The sequence below is a fragment of the Cavia porcellus genome, unplaced genomic scaffold, assembly GCF_034190915.1.
Source record: "Cavia porcellus strain 051 isolate PalLab524CR breed Dunkin Hartley unplaced genomic scaffold, mCavPor4.1 scaffold_28, whole genome shotgun sequence".
NCBI classification, from domain to species: Eukaryota; Metazoa; Chordata; class Mammalia; order Rodentia; family Caviidae; genus Cavia; species Cavia porcellus.
In genome coordinates this window covers 52,138,213-52,156,966 of record NW_026947511.1, presented here as the reverse complement: position 1 = coordinate 52,156,966, position 18,754 = coordinate 52,138,213, and the positions used below count along the sequence as shown (strand labels likewise).

Genomic DNA, 18,754 nt, shown 5'->3' with positions numbered 1-18,754 from the left:
CGGAGATGCAGCAGTAGAGGGGACAGTAGACATGAAGGACTGCGCCAGCTGGGGGGTAGGTGCTGAGGGCTCAGTCATCCTGAGGGAGACAGCAATTGCCTGGGGCCACCTAGGAGGAGGCCAGCTGAGCTCGGAACTCAAGACAGCTGCTGAGTCCATCTAGTGGCTCCCAGCTGAGTTCAAATCCAAAGAAGGTGAGCTGGCTGGGAAAACCTCAGGGGAAACTGAGGCACAGGCTCACTGAAGTTACCCACTGCCCACCATAAAGCTACTGCTCACTTGCTGGGGTAAATCAACACAGATCTGGAAGCTGTCTCCACATGTTGTTTACCAGTGACCAGAAAGACAAACCTGCAAGTGGGCTGTTTTCTCTCTTGTTTTTTTTTTTTTTTTTGGAGGGTGTTGGTAGGTAGTTTTTCTTCTTTCATTTTATTATGTATTTGCTACACTGAAAAACTACAGTATTCTGAAAAAGGAGACATCACAAAGAATCAACAACTGGAATCTCATTTTATTAGAAAGCTTTTGTACTGCAAGGAAACCACCAACAGAGTGAAGAGACGATTCACAATGTGAGGAACATTTTGCCAACAGTTCATTCCTCAGACAAATAACAAATGTCTAAACTATATAGATTCTTAATTTTTTTAAACAGGGATCAAACTTGTGACCGTGCAGCTGCCAGGCAGACACTTACACCCACTGAGCTAAATCCCTGGCCCTAACATCTAAAATATATAAACAACTCAAAAAAATCAGACCTTCACCCAAAATTTAAAGATACGTTCCAAAAATGGGCATCTGACATAATAGGCACTTCTCAGATAAAGAAGTAGAAATAGCAAATAAATATAAAAAAATTTTCAGTATTACTGGTCATTTGAAATTCAACTTAAAACAACACTGAGATTCTACCTCACTCCAGAAAGAGTGCCCATCATCAAGAAAATAACCAACAACAAATGCTGGAGAGGCTGCAGGGGAAAAGAAACTCCTACATTACTGGGGGTATAGAGTGCTGCAACCTCTGTGGAAATCAGCATGGATAGTCCTCAGAAAAACTAGGACAAAAAAACAGCTATATGCTCACTCATGTTTAAAACAGAACAATTTATAATAACTAAATCTTGAAAACAGCCCAAAAATCCATCATCACAGCCACAAAGATGTGAGTTTTTTAAAAAATACAACAGAGTACTACTCTACCTCGAAGAAGGTTAGGCTTGAGGCATTTCTAGGTAAATGGAAGCACTTTGAGACCTCAGTTCTTTGCTATATTGTGGTTCACGCATTGCAGCGTCACTGAGTTCTCCCTATATCATGGGATTTTGCAGTTCACAGATATTTATATAATATTTACGGTTTTAATTATTTTTCCTAAAAAATTTTAAACAACATAAAAATATTAAAATGTGTATATATAAGAGTGTGGGAAAGGTTTATAGAAGTGTGATACGGGTTTATAAAGCCGTGAAACATACATGATGACAGGTGAGGGGTCACTGATGCACTTAAATGAAATAAATTGGACTCATTTGTTTAACTATCATTTGTTTTTCTGTGTGAGAAACCCAAAGTATAAATAAGTACCTAAATGTATGACGGATATTGGGAAAGGGAAAAAAATATTCAAATGGGAAGAGGAACAAGGTGGGGGAGGAAGGAAGAGACAAGGAAAAAAGAACAGAAAGGAAAATGGAGAGGAAGCTTTGTAAGTGAGGTGGGAAGAGGGGCTGCAGGGAGGGCAGGGGAGGGGAGGGAGGGGAGGGAGGAGAGGGGAGGGGAGGGGAGGGGAGGGGAGGGGAGGGGAGGGGAGGGGAAGCAGGGGAAGCCCGACAGGTCCACATTCCCTACCATGACTGCCATCATCATGTATATCTAAAGTGCACCGATACGATTTTAAAATCACACACGAAAAAATATCTTTTGGAAATTAGAAATCTACCATTTCAGGATTGACAGCTTCCCCAAGCTTAGGGGTTTTGGGGTGGCTGTTTCCATTTTGGAAATGGAACTCAGGACTTTTGCAGGGCAGCTGACGAGCCTCTGAGGTACGTCCCCAGCCCTATAGCTAAGTTTTCAGAAGCCACCACTTGTCGCAGAAGTAACAAGTGGACTAACAGAAGCCGGCAGAAGAAACAGGGAGTTCCTGAGAGAAGGGCCCGAGTGGCCCACAGGAGGAGCTCCGTGTGCGGTCTGTTGTTCAGCAGGGTGAAGGCATATTTCAAAACCCAGCACAGATTTCAAGTGTGTGGCCATAAAATCCAGGCAGTGAAGTGACAGCTACGTCATTAGCTTGGTTTGCCCTCCTGTGCTGTCTGCAAATCCCCGGGAACCACACGGTGCCGCCACTTGTGCGGCTGTCCTGTCCCTCAGAGATGAAAACCTGCCCTCGCTCGAGAAAAGCTATTAAAATAACCCTTTTTCCACTTCAGTGCTTACGTGAGGCTGGATTCTTCTGTACGCTTTTCCCTCTAAACGAGAGACCAGGGCTGGAGAGAGAGTTCAGAAAGGGTAAGAAGGAGCAGCAACCCAAGGGGAAAAGAGAAAGGGGGGGAGGGCGCAGTAAGGGGGGGAAGGGGAGGGAGGGGCCGGCATAAAATGTCTCTCTGGAAACCATAACAGCAGACTCAAAGGAATGGATGCAGATGCAGATAGGAAAGCGCAGCCACCTTCCAGTGAGACAGAAAAGAGTGCAAAATGATCCCTCTTCTGACTACGTTGTTTTGGAAACTAGCTTTTTTCACTACAGTATATTACTTTATACGTGTAATGGCATTTTAACGTTATTCGAATGAGTAAAATTTTCCAAAAGCCTGTTCCGACCCGTATTGGTATGACTCACATAAACGCGCTCTCTCCGGATGTCTCCTGGCTAATTCTGACAGTGTCCCCTCATTCCCGCCACTTTCTGAAGCAGTTCCGAAGGCCTTTCTCGCGCCTTGGCCGTGCTGTCTTTGCCTCCCAAATGCCCCAAATGGACTGGAAACCTTTACTTTTCTTGGTCACTGAGCACGGGAACAGCTGCAAGCTCAGGGCTCCAGATCTGACTGAGCACGCGGCGTGTGCACTGTTTGAGGAGCTGCCTTGGTGGCGCTGGGTGGCGCTCGGGAGCCGCAGGGACCCTTTTTTTTTTTTTTTTTTTTTTTTTTTTTTGGTCTTTTAGGAACAGAATCTTGCTGTGCGGTTCAGGCTGGGTTTGGGCTCATTTTGTAGCCCAGGCTGGTCGCGAACTGGTAACGATCCTCCTGCTTCCGCCTCCAGAGTGCTGGGACCGCCACGCCGGGTCTATTTTTTAATCACAACTGTCAGGTCCTTCTACCCGGACACTTGTGATTCAAACCAAGACTCGCTGTCATTGGGTATTGGATTTACAGAGAAGCCAGTCATCGGCCAGTAAACGTTTCCTCCTTGAAAGTATCAGTTAGCACACATCACACAGAAACCCTGCCTGCGCTCGGAGGTCTGCGGCAGAGGGATCCCCTGGAGTCCCCGGCCAGCCTGAGCTACGGGGGCGAGACCCCGTCTCAAAAAAAAAAGACCAATTTTAAGTTGTCACCTCCGGGGATGGGGACCACGGCGTTCCCAGCCGTTTTCCTGCTGCTCCCCGGAATCCTGTTCCGCAGGGAGACCTGGGCGGGTGAGTGCGGGCGCAGGGAGGCGGGAGCGGCGGGGCCGGCCGGGAGGAGGTCGCGGTCTCACCGCCCCGCCCCGCAGGCTCGCACTCCCTGCGCTACTTCTACACCGCGGTGTCCCGGCCGGAACGCGGGGACTCGCGCTTCTTCACTGTGGGCTACGTGGACGACACGGAGTTCGTGCGCTTCGACAGCGACGCCGCGGACCCGAGCGTGGAGCCGCGCGTGCGGTGGATAGAGCGGGAGGACCAGGAGTATTGGGACGAACAGACAAAGAGAGCCACGAACATGGCTGAGATTTTCCGAGTGAACCTGCGCACCCTGCGAGGCTACTACAACCAGAGCAGGGACGGTGAGCGCCCCGGCCTGCACCGCAGGTCGCGACCTCTCCTCCTGCTCTCAGGCTCGCAGGGTCCGCCGGGGCCAGCCTGTCCTGCTGTGCCGAGTTTCATTTTCCCTTTCCCTTTCCGCGGGCTCACGGGGCTGACAGCCAGTTTGCACTTGCTTGTGGGAGCTGATCGCCGGGGTGGGAGCTCGGTAGGCGGAGATTGCCTTGGGGGCGGGGCTCAGTGGGCGGGCTAAAGACAGGTTGCCCCTGTGGTTGGAGCTGACCCTGGGGCGCGGCTAAGTGGGCGGGGCTCTCATGGGGCGGGGCTCAGGAGTGGGGCTAAGAGCGGGTCTAGGTAGCTGTAGTTGAGTATGGGGTGGAGCTGATGGGGGGGCCAGGACGGGTAGGGCTCGGTGGGCGAGGCTAACAGCTGGTCTAGGTAGTGGTAGGGTAATAGCTCGGGGTGGGGTGCAGCTTATAGTAGCGGGGCGGGGCTGACTGGCTCAGGGTCGTGGTGGGGCGGGGCTGGCAGGTGGACAGGGCTCGGTGGGCGGAGCCAACCCTTGGTTGGTATTTGGTGGGCAAGGCTGATTTTGGTGGCCTTCACAGGTTCTCACACCCTCCAGTGGACTTCAGGATGCGATGCGAATTCCGAGGGGCGCTTCTTGCGCGGCCACGGTCAGTTCGCCTACGACGGTGAGGATTACCTGTTCCTGAACGAGGACCTAAAGTCTTGGACAGCCTTGAGCATGGCTGCTCAGACCTCCATACTCAAATCAGAGGAAACCGGAGACACTGAGCAGCAGAGGGCCTACCTGGAGGGGGAGTGCATGGAGTGGCTCCTAAAATACCTGGAGAAAGGGAAGGAGACGCTGCAGCACACAGGTACCCGGGCCATACAGCAGTTCCACCCCGCCCCTGGGCTGTGCCCATCTCCTGAAGAGGTAGAGCGAATGCGGATGAGCGGCTGTGACTACGGAAGAAACTCCCCTCGCCTCACACCTGCTGTTAGCTGGTTCCTAAGCGCCCCACGGTGCGGGTCTGTGGTCGGGTTTGGGAACCCTGCAAAAACAGAAAGAACGGGGCTGAGGATTTAGTTCAGCGGCATAAGCGCCTGCCTTGCAAATGTGTGGTCGTGAGTTTGATCCCAGGTACCGATAAAAAAGAAAAAGACAAAAAAAAAAAACAAAAAAAAAAACCAGAAAGGACTAGTAAGGCTCAGGGGAGGAGAGTCTGGTGAGCATGTGCGCGAGGCCCCAGGTCCCATCCCCGTCACTACCAAGGCAAAGGGCAGAAAACAGGCCGGAGATCAGAATTACTAGCCCTGGAACCTGCAGCTGAGAGTTTCTTGGGTTTCCCAATCTTGAACGGACGAGTGGTCAGAGAGCTGCCTGTTAGGAAGGTTTAAGGGATCCAGTCTCCCCAGGATGAGAAGAAAACCGTAGCAAAACATCCAACCCGCAGTGTTCTCTGACTCTGACGTGGGCTTTGCAAAGCATGGAGAATCTTGCCATCAGGAACTGGTTCTTTGCTTCCGACTCAGGGTCCTTGGAGGAGGCCTCCAGCATTTCTGATACACCAGTCAGCACCTAGATCAGCACCAGAACAAGAACCCCTTCCCCCACCCACCCTCAGAGACCTGGAGCCTCTTACCTTGGGCTGTCTCATACTGGTCATGGAAGTTTCCAATGAATGGATAAACCTGGTGACCAGGTTCAGGTTGGTGCCTGGACTTTGTGCACCAAACCCTGCCTCAGTTGTCCTATCCATTCTCAGGATGACCCTGAAGCATTGCTTCCGTGGCCTGAGGAAAGTAAGAGGAGGTTGTAAATGTTCACTCTCTTCCCCACAGAGCCCCCAGAGACACGTGTGACCCGCCACCCCGCCTCCAAGGATCAGGTCACCCTGCGGTGCTGGGCCCTGGGCTTCTACCCTAAGGAGATCTCCCTGACCTGGCAGCGGGATGGGCAGGAGCTGACCCAAGAGATGGAGCTGGTGGAGACCAGGCCTGATGGGAATGGAACCTTCCAGAAGTGGGTGGCTGTGATGGTGCCTTCTGGAGAGGAGCAGAATTACATATGCCGTGTAGAACATGAGGGGCTGCCTGAGCCCCGCACCCTGAGATGGGGTAAGGGGGGTGTTATGCCTTGTGTCTAGATGATGCCCCAAATCCTCATGTGCTCGCAGGTGGTCTTTGTGGGAGGTGGCTGATGCAGGTGTGTGACATGGAATGCAGGGTGTGATGACTGGATCACTCTGCTGATTGAATGAGCACCATTCTGGGTGTTGTTGAGTGGATTAAGGAAGACAGAAAACCCAGCCTGGGTATGAGTGGGATCCACCAGTAGCCTCACAGCCTGAATGCAGTGAAGAACATGAGGCTTGCTACTGCAGTTTGTTGCATCCTGTCTGCCATGCCATGCACTGTCTTCCTCTGTGATGGCCTTGCCAGGCCTCCCTGCCTTAAAGCATCCTGACTGTGGACTGAAACCTCTACAAACTGAGCTGAAATGAACCTTTCCGTCTTTAACCTGTAGGTGTGGAGTATTTTGTCTCAGTAATGAGAAAGTAACTAAGACACAGAGAGAGAGGGCACAGGAGCTCTTGTCTTAGATGGCAGGAGTCTTTCTGGAGACCCACAACAGACACAACTCAACAGCTGGGGTCAGAGCCCCTGTCTTAGTCACTGTGTCATTACTGGAACACAGCCGCCTGATACAAGGAAATTAAAAGGGAAACGGTTTATTTTGGCTCCCAGGTTTTAGATGTTTCAGTCAAGAGTCAGCTTGTTGCCAGGCAGCGCTGCAGGGCAGAGAGGAAGCAGAGAGAGTAATGAGAGAAGCTGAGGAAGGAGAGAAGCCCTACCAAGCCACTTCCACAGTGACCCCTTCTCCCCCCAGAACCCACCTCCTAACGGCAAGTCAGCTCTGAGCCCACACTGCAGTCAGCTTCCAAACGCCCACATTTGCATGAGGCTTTGGGGTCCACTTAGATACAAGCAGAGCCCCTCACCTCCTCTTTCCTTCTTTTCTCTTCCTTTCCTTCCCCTTCCCTCCCCAGAGTCGCCTCCTCAGCTCTCCATGGCCATCCTGGGGATCGTTGCTGCTGTGATTCTCCTTGTAGCTGTGCTCCCTGGAGTTCCCTTTGTGATGTGGAGGAGGAGGAGAGCAGGTAGGGGTGGGGTCAACGTCTTCCTGTTTCAGCCCCAGGAAGGAGTGCACCCCACCACCCTGTGGGGCGCCCCCCCTCCATACACATGCTTGTCCAGCCTGGAGTCCTGGACACAGAGCCTGTTGTAAAACAGGAATAATGAGGGACAGATTGGTTATCCAGAGGGTTGTGGTGATGGGGCCCTAATTCCCAGAAATCTGGGTCGGACTAGAAAGTTCCTGCTAGGACAGAGCTCCAGGATGGCAGTTAGTGCAGATCCTGAACATGTCCTTCCCTCGTGCCTCTGATCCTTCTGTGGGTCTGCATCCCCGTTCTGGAAGCTTCCTTGGGCTCCAGGACTGAAGCGATCCTCTGGACCCTCATTACTGTCCCTTCTGCCTGGCCCCTCTCACCTGTTCCTTCCTGCAGGTGCACAGAAGTGGAGCTACACAGAGACCAACAGTAAGTGTGAGGAAGGGGGATCCCAGGAAGGCTTTGGGTGTCGTGGACAGGAGCCCACGGGAGCTCGCTGCCCATCGACTGCTCCTTCAGCCTGGACTCCCTGATCTCTGACCATGTTCTGTTTTGTTTTGCCACATGACAGAGAGACCACAGCTCTGAATCAGTTCAGTTCTCTTAAAGGGTGAGACTCCTGGGGGCGAGTGGGAAGAGTGGGGCGAGGGCCCACTCCAGGGTTGTGAAGATTCTCTGGATTTGGGTATTTTGAGTGTCATGGGTTTTTCAGAGCACATTATGGTTTGGGTAAAAAATCATGTTCCCCGGGAAGCCTGTACTCAGAGGGGGATTTTTATAGGGTGACTGGATGCTTACTAATCAACGGGTGCATCCTCTAGTGAATTCAAGGGTGAACTTGCTTGGCCTGAAGAAGTGGGGCTTGGCCCAAAGGGGAGTAGCCTGAAGAAGCAGTCACTGGGGCAGGGACTTACATGAGTCCATTCCTCTTTAGCTATCCACTTGCTGAATACCACAAGAGCACCTTTGCTCAGCACTGACCCTCCACCGAGCCATTTCTGCAGGAAGCCAGCTGACCAAGGACTATGCTGTGGCTTAGCTCTCATGCCCCTACCTCCATCCAGGGCCTCCTGCACTCATAGGTGGGGCTTTGGGAGTGGCTGGATCATGGCTGCAGCACACTGGGTCACTCCAGTGACTTTTTAAGGTTCTGAGTGTGGGTGCTTGGTTGAATGAAGAGGGAAGAACCATCCGAGGTGTGGGTGGCACCAACCAATAGGACTGAAGCTTGAATTAAACAAAAAGAGAATGAGGCTCCTGTCTGCCATCCCACGAACCGTTCTCCTCTCCCACATCCCTGGCCATGCTGGCCTGCCTTGGAGTCAGCCAAGTGTAGAAGACAGCCTGGGCACCTCTCCTTGAATGCAGAACAGTAGCTTCAGCTTTAGTTAAAGTGAGGCTTGGATCAAAGCCTTTGTCCTGTGACTCCTCACTTGGATCTCACCTAGGACCCCTTGGCTGCCCATTACTCTTGCTCTGGGTTGCATTGGAGGTGATAGATTGGAATTAACTTTCTGGAATTCCAATTATGCTTCTATGGGAATATAAATATAACTTTCTGGATTGTGGGGAGGACCAGAAAAGTGATTGCAATGTTTGAATTGCAGAGCCTGTAATCCAAAATCTTGGGAGGCTGAGGCAAGAGGATCATTGCGAGTTTGAGACCAGCCTGGGCTACAAAGTGAGTTCAAGTCCAGTCCAACCTTCATAATGAGACCCTGTCTCAAAAAGACAAAAAAAAAAAAGGTTTTTTTTTTTTGGATTACAGTATTCGGTGCCCAACGTGGGGCACAAGCCCATCACCCTGAGATTAAGAGGATTCGATTTACCACTAGCTTCTCACATTCATTTATTGAGGGGGAACCCAACTTTAATTCCTACAGGGGTCTATTGGCCTCCAGCAGAAGCATTTGTGGGATTTATCGTAGGAAAATCAAGCTTAATTCCTAAAGTCTTATAGTTCCAACTTTAATACATGGTGATTATCATCAAGAAATGTTGGGTGCAGTGCATTCCACTGATATTTGGATGATCAAACCTGGTGATCTGAGGGCACAGATCTTACTTTTCCCACAATTCAGCTGCCACCTGCTCCCTATCCTTCATGGAAACCCAGTACAGACAAGTCCTTGAGCAAGGAAATTTATTTTTCCAAAATGTCCCATCTCAAACACCTGCCTGTACTCTTAAATTGAATGGAATACCTTTTGCTGCTTTATTAGACACAGGAGCTGACATCACAATAGTCAACAGCCAATCTCGGTTATCCACTTGGCCAACTGAACCTGATCCTCAGCCCTAGTAGATCTGGGATTCTAGTTGTGAATATCAGAATGAGTAGAAAAGAAGAATTTAACTAAAGCAATACAATTTGTTGCTACAACTGACCTGTATAAAAGAATTAATTTCACAAAGTTTTCAGGTCATTTTTAATACCTTTTTGTTTGTTTGTTTTTGGTCTTTTTGAGGCAGGGTCTTGTTATAGAGCTCAAACTGGACTTGAGCTCTCTTGGTAGCCCAGGCTGGTCTCAAATTTATAATGATCTTCCTGCCTCAGCCTCCCAATCCCATGGATTTCAGGCATGCAGCACCACACCTAGATTAGCAAATATCATTTTTAAGGACATGTGCCTGCATTAGTTTTCAGCTATGAAGTTGAAATACTGTTGTGTTTTGTTTAAAGGTCACCCCAAAGCCTTATGCAGTCATGGAGGTAGCTGAGTCTAGCACTTGTGATTGGTTCTTTGTCTAGCACTGGGATTGGTGGTGTGGGTGCTGCATCCACCCAGGGTTGGGTAACCAACATGCAATATAAGGGAAAGAGACACGCAATTCCCTGTTTACCCTGTTCACTCTTGCCATTGTGGCCACCATGAGCAGCTGCCCTCAGCCACGCCACCCTGCCTTGGACCAGCTGAATATGTACTGAAACCTCCAAAAACTATAAGCTAAATAAAGTTTTCCTTCCTTCTTCTTGGGCATTGAGTATTTTTTCTCAACAATGAGAGAAAAGTAACCAAGACAAATAGTTTGTTCTAACAATCAGAAAGTGCTAGATACTGTAATATTGTCACATACTATTTTTTATTAGTAAAATGTCTCTCCATATTTCAATGGAATGCTGTTCAAACTTGGTTCTAGTGATTTATCCTGTGGAGTAAGTAACTGGGTTTTAGTTTGCTGATTCTCAAGAAATATCATGCCCCATAAAGAAGTATATCAAAGACTTCCGGGAGAACATGGCGGACAGATAACAGCAACTACCGGAGGCTCTCTGAAAGACTCGGCTCAGAAGCCAGGAATGGTGCGGACTAAGGAGACATAAGCAGGTGGAGATATGCTCTGCTGACTCAGGAACGAACTGGGCTGAGAGAAACCAACTTGGAATGCAGTCCTGGTGCTAAAACATGAAGAGAAAAGCCTCGGTGTGGAGGCTGGACCCCGCACCATTGTAAGCTGCGATTTGGGTTTCCTGCCGCGTGGCGGCTGGCTGCCTCTACAGTGGCTCGGCAAGGAGAGAGACACACAGAAGCTCTGAGAACGGCAATCTGCGAACGGCAGGGAGGCGTGCACTGACTTGTGGTGAGGTGAGTGAGAGAAACTGACACTCTACCACAGTTTGACTCCAGCAGAGGACTTTCTGGGCCCAAGCAGTCCTGCGGGAGCAGGGCGCTGTGGCGACTCCAGCCACACATCCCCCTCTCAGGCGGGATTGGTGAAAAGTGCCTGGCCTGCGTGACGCTGCCGGCGGACCTGGTAGACTGTCCCAACCCAGATCCCAGAGCCTGACGGTGGCCGGGAGGGGAGACGCGTAGGCTGCCTGGTCCGTAACTCCCTGATGCGCAGCGGTGAGTGGGAACACCTAACTGGCGCAATTCGATCAGGCTGTGGCTGACTGGGAGAGAAGCTGGGCCTCTTATATAAGCTTGCATATATAAGGAACAGAGAAGAAGAGGCAGCATGGGAAAAGGCAGCAACAAGAAAGGCTCCTCGGCCCCCAATTCTGAGAAACAGGCAATAGCAGACACCGCACCAATATACATAAGGCACCATATAGAGAGCCTCATAGACCAATTCAGGAATGAAGTTATCAACGACCTGAAGCTAGAAGTAGGCAGAATAGTTAGAGAAATGCTAAGTACCACCCAAGAAAAAACAGGTGGTGGAATGGAAGAACAGAAAAAAAGGGGAGAATTGTTTGATGGAGAAAACAGAGAAAGCATAGAATACGTGAAGCAGGTTCAAAGGCACTACCAAGATACTAAGAAGTCTATAGAAGACTGGCATAACAGCTTGAAAGAAACTAAGGACAGACTATCTGAACTGGAGGGCAGACTTGTAATATGGGAGAATGAAATGAAAAACTTCTTAAAAATAACAAAGAAACAAACAGCAATAATACAAAGACAAGAAGATGATAAGAGGATCCATAACTTAAGGATTAAGAACATAAAAGAAGAAGTAGGGACACAAACAAGTGAACTACAAAAGCTACTCACAGAAATAATCCAGGAGAATTTTCCTAATTTAGCAAAAGGTAAAGATACTCAGATATATGAGGCATACAGGACCCCAGCCACCTACAACCCAAACAGAGCAACACCCAGGCATATAATAATAAAAATTCCAGAAATTCAATATAAGAACAGAATATTAAAAGCTGTAAGAGACAAGAAACAGACCACTTACAAGGGAACACCCATCAGAATTACAGCAGATTTCTCGGCACAAACCATCAAATCACGAAGAGCGTGGGGGGAAATAATTCAAGCTTTGAAAGATAATAATCTCCAGCCAAGATTGAGATATCCTGCACAACTGTCCCTGGAAATTGATGGAAAAACAAGGTGCTTCCAGGATAAAGAGGAACTGGGGGAATTTGCAACCACCAATTCAACTCTAAAGAGAGTTTTGCAGGATATTCTAAAAAAAGAAAAATACAAAGAATCCAGAAATAATAGCAGAGAGGCCACAACGAATGGAGCAGAGAACAAAATGAAGAAGACAAACTGACAGCTACTGACAGAAAAAGAGCTCAACAGAAATGAGGCAGAGAAGATTGGATGATAGGAACAGCTATTTTGGAGAAAATGACATCTTAATAGGTAATACTGATTTAGTATCATCTTGTTTTGAAGTCTCATCTAGCTTTTGTCCTTCTGTCTCCAATGGTCTAAATAGGCTGTATCTTATTGGATTTTATTATGTACGATAGTATAAGCAAAAACCTTTTAAAGACAAGGAGATTATACAGAAACCATTGTTCATTTTCTGTTAGTCGATTCTAAATACTCTGTAATGCTGTCATTCTCTTGAATGGTTTTACATTGTTTTGATATACTTAATGCTACAGTATACGAAGTTGTACTCAAGGATTTCAAAGAAAGAGACAATATGGTAACTACTTTTAGGTTAGGATTATCTGGTGGTGAAACACTATTCTGCTTAAATGGTTATGTTTTGATCTGCGCTGTTTCATTGTTATGCCCTCTTTTATCTCAATCTCCACTCCATTATTTACTTTTTTATCTTTATCCTTTTAATTAAAGGAAAAAAATAGCAGGATATATTATAGTAACCCACTTTGACTTTTCGTTACCTTGATTTAAAGCCCTGTATTAGTCTCACCATCTGGTTTTTAACTGATGTTCCCCTATTCTGTTTTGCTTGATAGTACCAGGTTCGAAAGTTTAAGCAACAGCTGTGAAGATAGTGAGATTCATTATAACGCCCATTCTCGTTGACTATTATCTACTTTTGAAGACCCATAATGTCTCCAATGTTTTGGTTTTGTTGGTTTCGTTCTTTACTGTTTTGTTCAATTTTATTATAACTGATGATATAGGCAATTCTATTAGAGATAGCGGGAGGCATTATGGTAACCATTGTTGATCACCTTGTATTATGTTTTTACATTATCTATTATGTCCACCCTTTTGACTTGACCGAGTCTGTTCTCTTATGTCACAATTGGTTTTACTCTCTTCCAAAAAAGTAATAAGAACCGTGGGAGCAATGAAACCCAAAATCTGTAATAGTCATGGTACAAAAGAGAGGAAAAGAAAGTGCTCCAAACTATATAACTGCATGTATATTTAAGTGTATAAGATAGAAAATGATATCACAGAGTTTTATTGGATCAATGAACAGAACTGTTTGCAGTATCATTGATGGAATGTCCACTTTACAAGCTTTAATTTTGTGACTTGAACAATTATTTCTAAGATGACAATATGTAATCCATTAACTAGTGATTTCCTACTGTTCATTTTTTTTCTGTAAATCTGTATAACTTGTACCCTTTCCCTGCTTTTTTTTTTCTTTTCTCCTTAAATAAAATTTAAAAAAAAAAAGAAGTATATCAAAGTGGGGACACAAAGGGTAGAGTGTGAAAAAGTATATTCAATATTAAGGTTACCTTATATTTAGTAAGATGAGTATAAATCTATTGTTTTACAACACAAATGATAGGCGTATCTAAAATGTACCAATAAAATCTGATTACAAATGAGTAATTCCTGGAGATCTAACCTACTAATATAAGTATGCTGATTATAGCAAATCATACTGCCTGGTACACTCCGCTATGCTCTAAGGCAGATCTTAACTGTTTTTGTTTTGTTTTTGTTTTTTGTTTTTTTCCTTTTTATCGGTACTGGGGATCGAACTCACGACTGCCTGCTTGCAAGGCAGTTGCTTATGCCGCTGAGCTAAATCCCCAGCCCCCAGATCTTAACTGTTTTAAACATACATAATAAAAAATAGTAACCATGTAAGGTTACATGAATTTATTATTTCACAATGTATGCACATTTCAAAACCTGCTAGTACACAGTAATATACATGCTCCCATTTGTTAATTAACCCTCAATAAATCTGAATACATTGGCGGTTTAGAAGAACAAACATTTATTAATCCATTGAGTGTGTGCATGTGCCCTCCAGGGCTGGGTAGCTGGGCGGCTCTGCTGAAAAGTCCTCCTTTGACCGCAGTCTGGACATTGACTGGAGTGGGGATAACCGGTGGCCAGGCTAGGGTGGGTCAGCATCCAAGCCCATGCACAGGCTTTTACCCAAAAGCTTCAGCAACCCGACCACAGGTCTCTCGCAGAATCTTAGGGTCCCTGACACAGGGATCTGCCTGCCTGGGGGTGCGAAGCAGTTCACACCTATGGAAAAGTAGGGGACCTTTAGGATCATGTGTTTTCTTGGCATCTCCCTTAGGATGAGGTAAAGGTTGGAAATCTGTGGGAACTGGCTTCTGCACAACTGGTGGGTGGACTGGCAGCATCCGTCTCACCTGGAACCTTGAGTGGGTGAATTTCAAGGCCAGGTGCAATGGTGTAGTCAGCACCTGCACTCGGAGAGCTGCCCGATAATTTGCCTAGCGCCACTTCAGTCTCTAAGTGCCGCTTTAGTCTCTAAGTGCAATCTCAACATACTTCTCAGAAAAGGCAAGTCCTCAACTGCAGGAAGTGGGACCGCACCTGAGTACCTAGGGTGGAACCAGGAGGCCACTTTCTCAGCAGGGGCACTTGGGCTCCCTCAGGTCAGGGAGGGCTGCGGGCTGTAGGGGAGGCTGACCTCAGGACCACAGCCCATGCCACGGCTCTCCAGGACCTCAGCAGGGCAGAGGTAGCTGATAGTGGAGCACACAGACAAAATGGCAAGGGTCTTTGCATACCCGGCACCTCGCTGATGGTTATTCAAGGCAGAAATTACGGGTGCTAACAGTTCATAAGTGCTGCTGGCAGGTTCTCAGGAGAGACATGGGAAAGCCACATCCTTCTTGGGATTGCAGTCAGTGGTATCTCACTCCACAGAGCCCAAGGAACGGGATCCTTTTCCCTATAAAAGAATCCTAGAAGATGAACATGGTGGCAACATCAGATACCAGGAGTTTGAGCAGCAATCCACTCTGGGGCCATGACCACCCCTGGAGAGTTGGATGTGACAGCTCTGCAGATAGGAAACCAAGACCTAGGCCCTGCGGGACCCAGGACAAATCGCCATAGCCATTCAATGTCTTTCTCACGTGCAGGATGTAAGAACAGGATGATTCTGTCCCAACAACCCCAAAGTCAACTTTTTCCATCATCAACTTTCAAGTTTAAGTCCAGAGTTTTGGGTAAACTTCTAAGTCAGAGGCACATGAGACAGCAGGAGGGGTTCATTCTGGGCAGGTGCCCCTCCAGCCAGGAGCCTGCAGGGCTGACTTGTGTGTGCTTCTGAGGCAGGTGCAGGATAATCAGTCTCTTCCCAAAGAGAGCACTCAGGAGGAAGATGGGTGAAAGGGCCCGGTAAGTCCCAAACTAAACAGCAGGCAGGGAAAACTTTTAAAAATCAACAACTAATTGCCTCTGCTTTTTAAGATATCACATGTTCCTCTGCCTGCCTCACAGCCAGGCTCTTGACTGCCTCTGCCCAGCTGCAAACTAGAGATAGCTCCAGCCAGCTCAGCATGACCAGATGCAGCTGGGCCACAGATATGCCCTGTTTGTTACTTGTTTCAGGAACTTATCACTGAAGGACAGCTGGCTTGGTTAAAGATAATGATTGATTCTCCTCGCTCACCCAAGCCCTGACCTCCTGCTTTGGGATTAAAAAAACAAACTAAACCTGCTGAAATGAATCTACCTAGAATAAGATGAAACGTGTAACAACGGTAAAATAAACCTGCTCTCAGCCTGTTGTACTTTCTGCATACAACATGTGTAAGTGTCTGTGTAACCCCGAGCCAGGCTCCTGTTATGCAGCTGGTTTCCACCAGCCTGCTGGTGTAGTTGCCTTCTAGCACCCTGATATGGAGTCTTCCTCTTGCTGGGTTACCAGATTCTGGAACAAGCAAACACATGAACTCCTACAATGCCAGAACACTCTGACTTTGGACACACTGCCTCTGTAGCTCTGGAATGCCCCACCCACAGATTCTGCAACAAGCAGCCCATCCCGGGTTGGAATCTCATGCCTGTGGCCCTGCTGTGGAAACTCCCAAAACAAACATTTCAGATGAGATCCCAGGAGGCCCGCCAGCCCTCTAAGATGTTTGTCATAGCAAGCCACCCTCCAGTAACATAGGAGCAGTGGTGACTGCCTTGGAGGCCTGCAGGGAAAACTGAAGGAAAAGTTAGATTTGTTTGGTGATAGAATTTTCAGTGTGGCTAGAAAGATAGAAATATAAAATAAAAGTGGCCTTTATTCTAAGAACGTGGAGCGAGAACCCCATGATCACTGAGGTCTGGCTTCCTCTCTGCCGGACACGTGGTGTGGGGGCATACATGTAGCTTAGGTTTGGGGTGGTGCCTAAGGGGCATTACTGATGCACAGGTAGCCCATTGGAATTCATTTTGCACCACAGGTAAATCGCCTAGGGGCAGGGAAGATGACCTCAAGATAGAGCCCCTTGGTTCGGGCTCCCAGCCCCCCACTGCTGCAGCATCCAGGGCAAAATCCTTTCATCTCTGTCTTTTTATTATTAGGAAAAGGGTGAAGTTTTTCTTTCTTTTACTACTTCCTGCTGAAAGGGGGCACTGTACTGGGGTTTAGGGGTGTTGACAGGATGACGGTTGATGCCCATGCAGAAGCTGGTGCCAGGTGTTTTAGCCAGGACAACCTTATCATTGGTGAATGTACGTATGTTAGACTGAAAAAACAAAGAGACAAGGTGCTATGAGGAGGCAGGCCACTATCATATTTAAGGACCCAGGAGAGGTAGAAGGAAAGGTCCTTTGATTTAGATATGTAGAATCATTACCACGGTGAGGTAGAATTCTGAAAAATAAGTGTGGGGTTAAGAGGAGTGAAGTTATGAGAGGTGATTATTCTCCCATCTGCAAGGGTTACAGTTGAAAGTGTAGATAGGTAGGGCTCATCTCTGGTCCAGGAGTTGAGCTCGAAAGAATAGGAGGGGTGAGGAAGGCCATGGCTGTGGCACTATAGGGAAGGTAAGAGCCTAGGCCTTCAGGGATGTCACGTTTGACTGAACAGCTGAGGGTAGAGAGAACTAAGGCAGTTGTCACTTGTCATGTAGAACAACATGAAGACGATCTTACGCCTGATGTGGGAGTCTTTAGGAAAGACTGTTAAGAGTCCTGCTGTAAAAAGGATAATTAATAGAATGTAAGAAATTAGGATAACAAAACATGACTTAGCCTGAGAGTTGTGGCTGTGAGGCCTTGGTGAGATGGAGACGGGTGGGCGACAGAAGATGAGATAACCACTCAGGATGGTTAGATTCAGGGCTGGGAGGGCACCGCTTAGCCTGAGTGATGTGAAACCAGGATGGGAGTCCAGCAACTTTGACCGCTGTTGGGGTTGCCAAGAAGACCAGGTAGGGGCCACTCCACCTTGGCTGTAGTCCTGCAGATTTAGAACATTTGACATAAATCAGATCTCCTGGGGTTATGGGAGGCTCTGGTTTGGCCCCTTCAGAGCGTTGAGGAAGGCAGAGATCAGCATGTTGTCGTAACAGGTGTCGGAGGAAGGAGAGGACTGGGCTATAAACAGCAAGGGGAGGGAGATTTGGGGGAGTAGGAAGACTGTGGAGTAAGAATGGCCTGCCATACTTAAGCTCAAAAGGACTTAAGAAAGTAGGAGCCCGGGGAAGTGCCCTGAGCTTGGCTAAGGCTAAGGGCAGAAGTTGAGGCCAAGGTTGGTGTAGTTCTAAAGTGAGTTTTCTAAGGTGTGTCTTTATGAGGCCATTTGCCTTTTCTACTTTTCCTGAGGATTATGCATAGTATGGGATGTGTAGGCGCCAGGTGATGTGTAAGCTTGAGGATCCCGTTGAGTGATCTGAGAAATAAAGACTGGACGTTATCTGACTGAATACTCTGAGGTAGACCAAACCTTGGGATGATTTCCTGTAATAGGACGTTAGTAACTACATTAGCGTCTACCACACAGCGCCGGCCTTTTGGGTTCGTCTAGGGGTGCAGAACAGGGTGAAGCAGAATCCTGCAGAGGCGGGGAGCTCTGCGAAGGGGCCCTGCTGCCCCTTCTTGGAAAGACCGCCCCCACTCTCACTTTCCTTTACGGTGGAACCTAACAGGAAAGTTTCACAGAAGCTGGGGAGTTTCCCCCAGAAGCAGTCAGAAAACCCCTCACCCCTGGCTGTGCCCTCCCACGCTCCCTGCCTCACTGGCTCACCCGTGTCAGGTCCTCCCGCCGCCCCCCCCACCCACTGTGGAAGCTGCTTTGTGAACTGCAGCAGAGCGGAGGTGGCAGCCCATTTGGCTTCGTGAATAACTGGGCAGGGGATGCGGCAGCGCACCCTGGGATCCCCCCACTCAGAGGCTGAGGCAGGAGGGTTGATCTCAGCCGGGACTACACACTGAGATGGGGTGTAGGGGTTGTAGTCATCAAACCCTCCCACCTGCCCAGCCTGGACCCCCAGTGGGTATGGACACGAGCACAGGTCGGCAGGACGGGGGGGGGGGGTGAGGTAGGTCAGAGGGGACCTGTGCCGAAGCCCACAGGGTGAGCGGTGAGCAGACAGTGGGACGTGACAGAGCGGTCACTGCACGCCAGGGTCCAAAGCCCGGGAGCCGGGCTGGGAGCCCTCAGTAACAAAATCCAGGCTCTGGGTCACCGCCTGAGGGCGGAAAACGAA

At 48.3% G+C, this 18,754-nt stretch overlaps 1 protein-coding gene across 6 annotated transcripts; it reads left to right on the top strand.

The window, feature by feature from the left end:
- Nucleotides 1-3,418: 3,418 nt before the first annotated feature.
- On the top strand, nucleotides 3,419-10,119 carry LOC100723126 (patr class I histocompatibility antigen, alpha chain E-like). Of its 6 annotated transcripts, XR_010044197.1 has the most exons (9): nucleotides 3,426-3,640; nucleotides 3,718-3,987; nucleotides 4,573-4,848; nucleotides 5,816-6,091; nucleotides 6,722-6,879; nucleotides 7,024-7,134; nucleotides 7,543-7,575; nucleotides 7,718-7,756; nucleotides 8,081-8,193. XR_010044197.1 is itself a non-coding variant. In XM_063239277.1 (8 exons), the coding sequence occupies exons 1-7, from the start codon at nucleotides 3,568-3,570 to the stop codon at nucleotides 7,732-7,734; spliced, it is 1,056 nt and encodes a 351-aa protein (XP_063095347.1). In that variant the 5' UTR covers nucleotides 3,432-3,567; the 3' UTR covers nucleotides 7,735-7,756; nucleotides 8,081-8,269. The 6 variants fall into 6 exon arrangements, 3 of the variants coding, with proteins under 3 accessions (XP_063095346.1, XP_004999367.2, XP_063095347.1); XR_010044198.1 differs by lacking the exon at nucleotides 7,718-7,756 and having other exon boundaries at nucleotides 3,425-3,640; nucleotides 8,081-8,219; XM_063239277.1 differs by lacking the exon at nucleotides 6,722-6,879 and having other exon boundaries at nucleotides 3,432-3,640; nucleotides 8,081-8,269.
- Nucleotides 10,120-18,754: the final 8,635 nt, after the last annotated feature.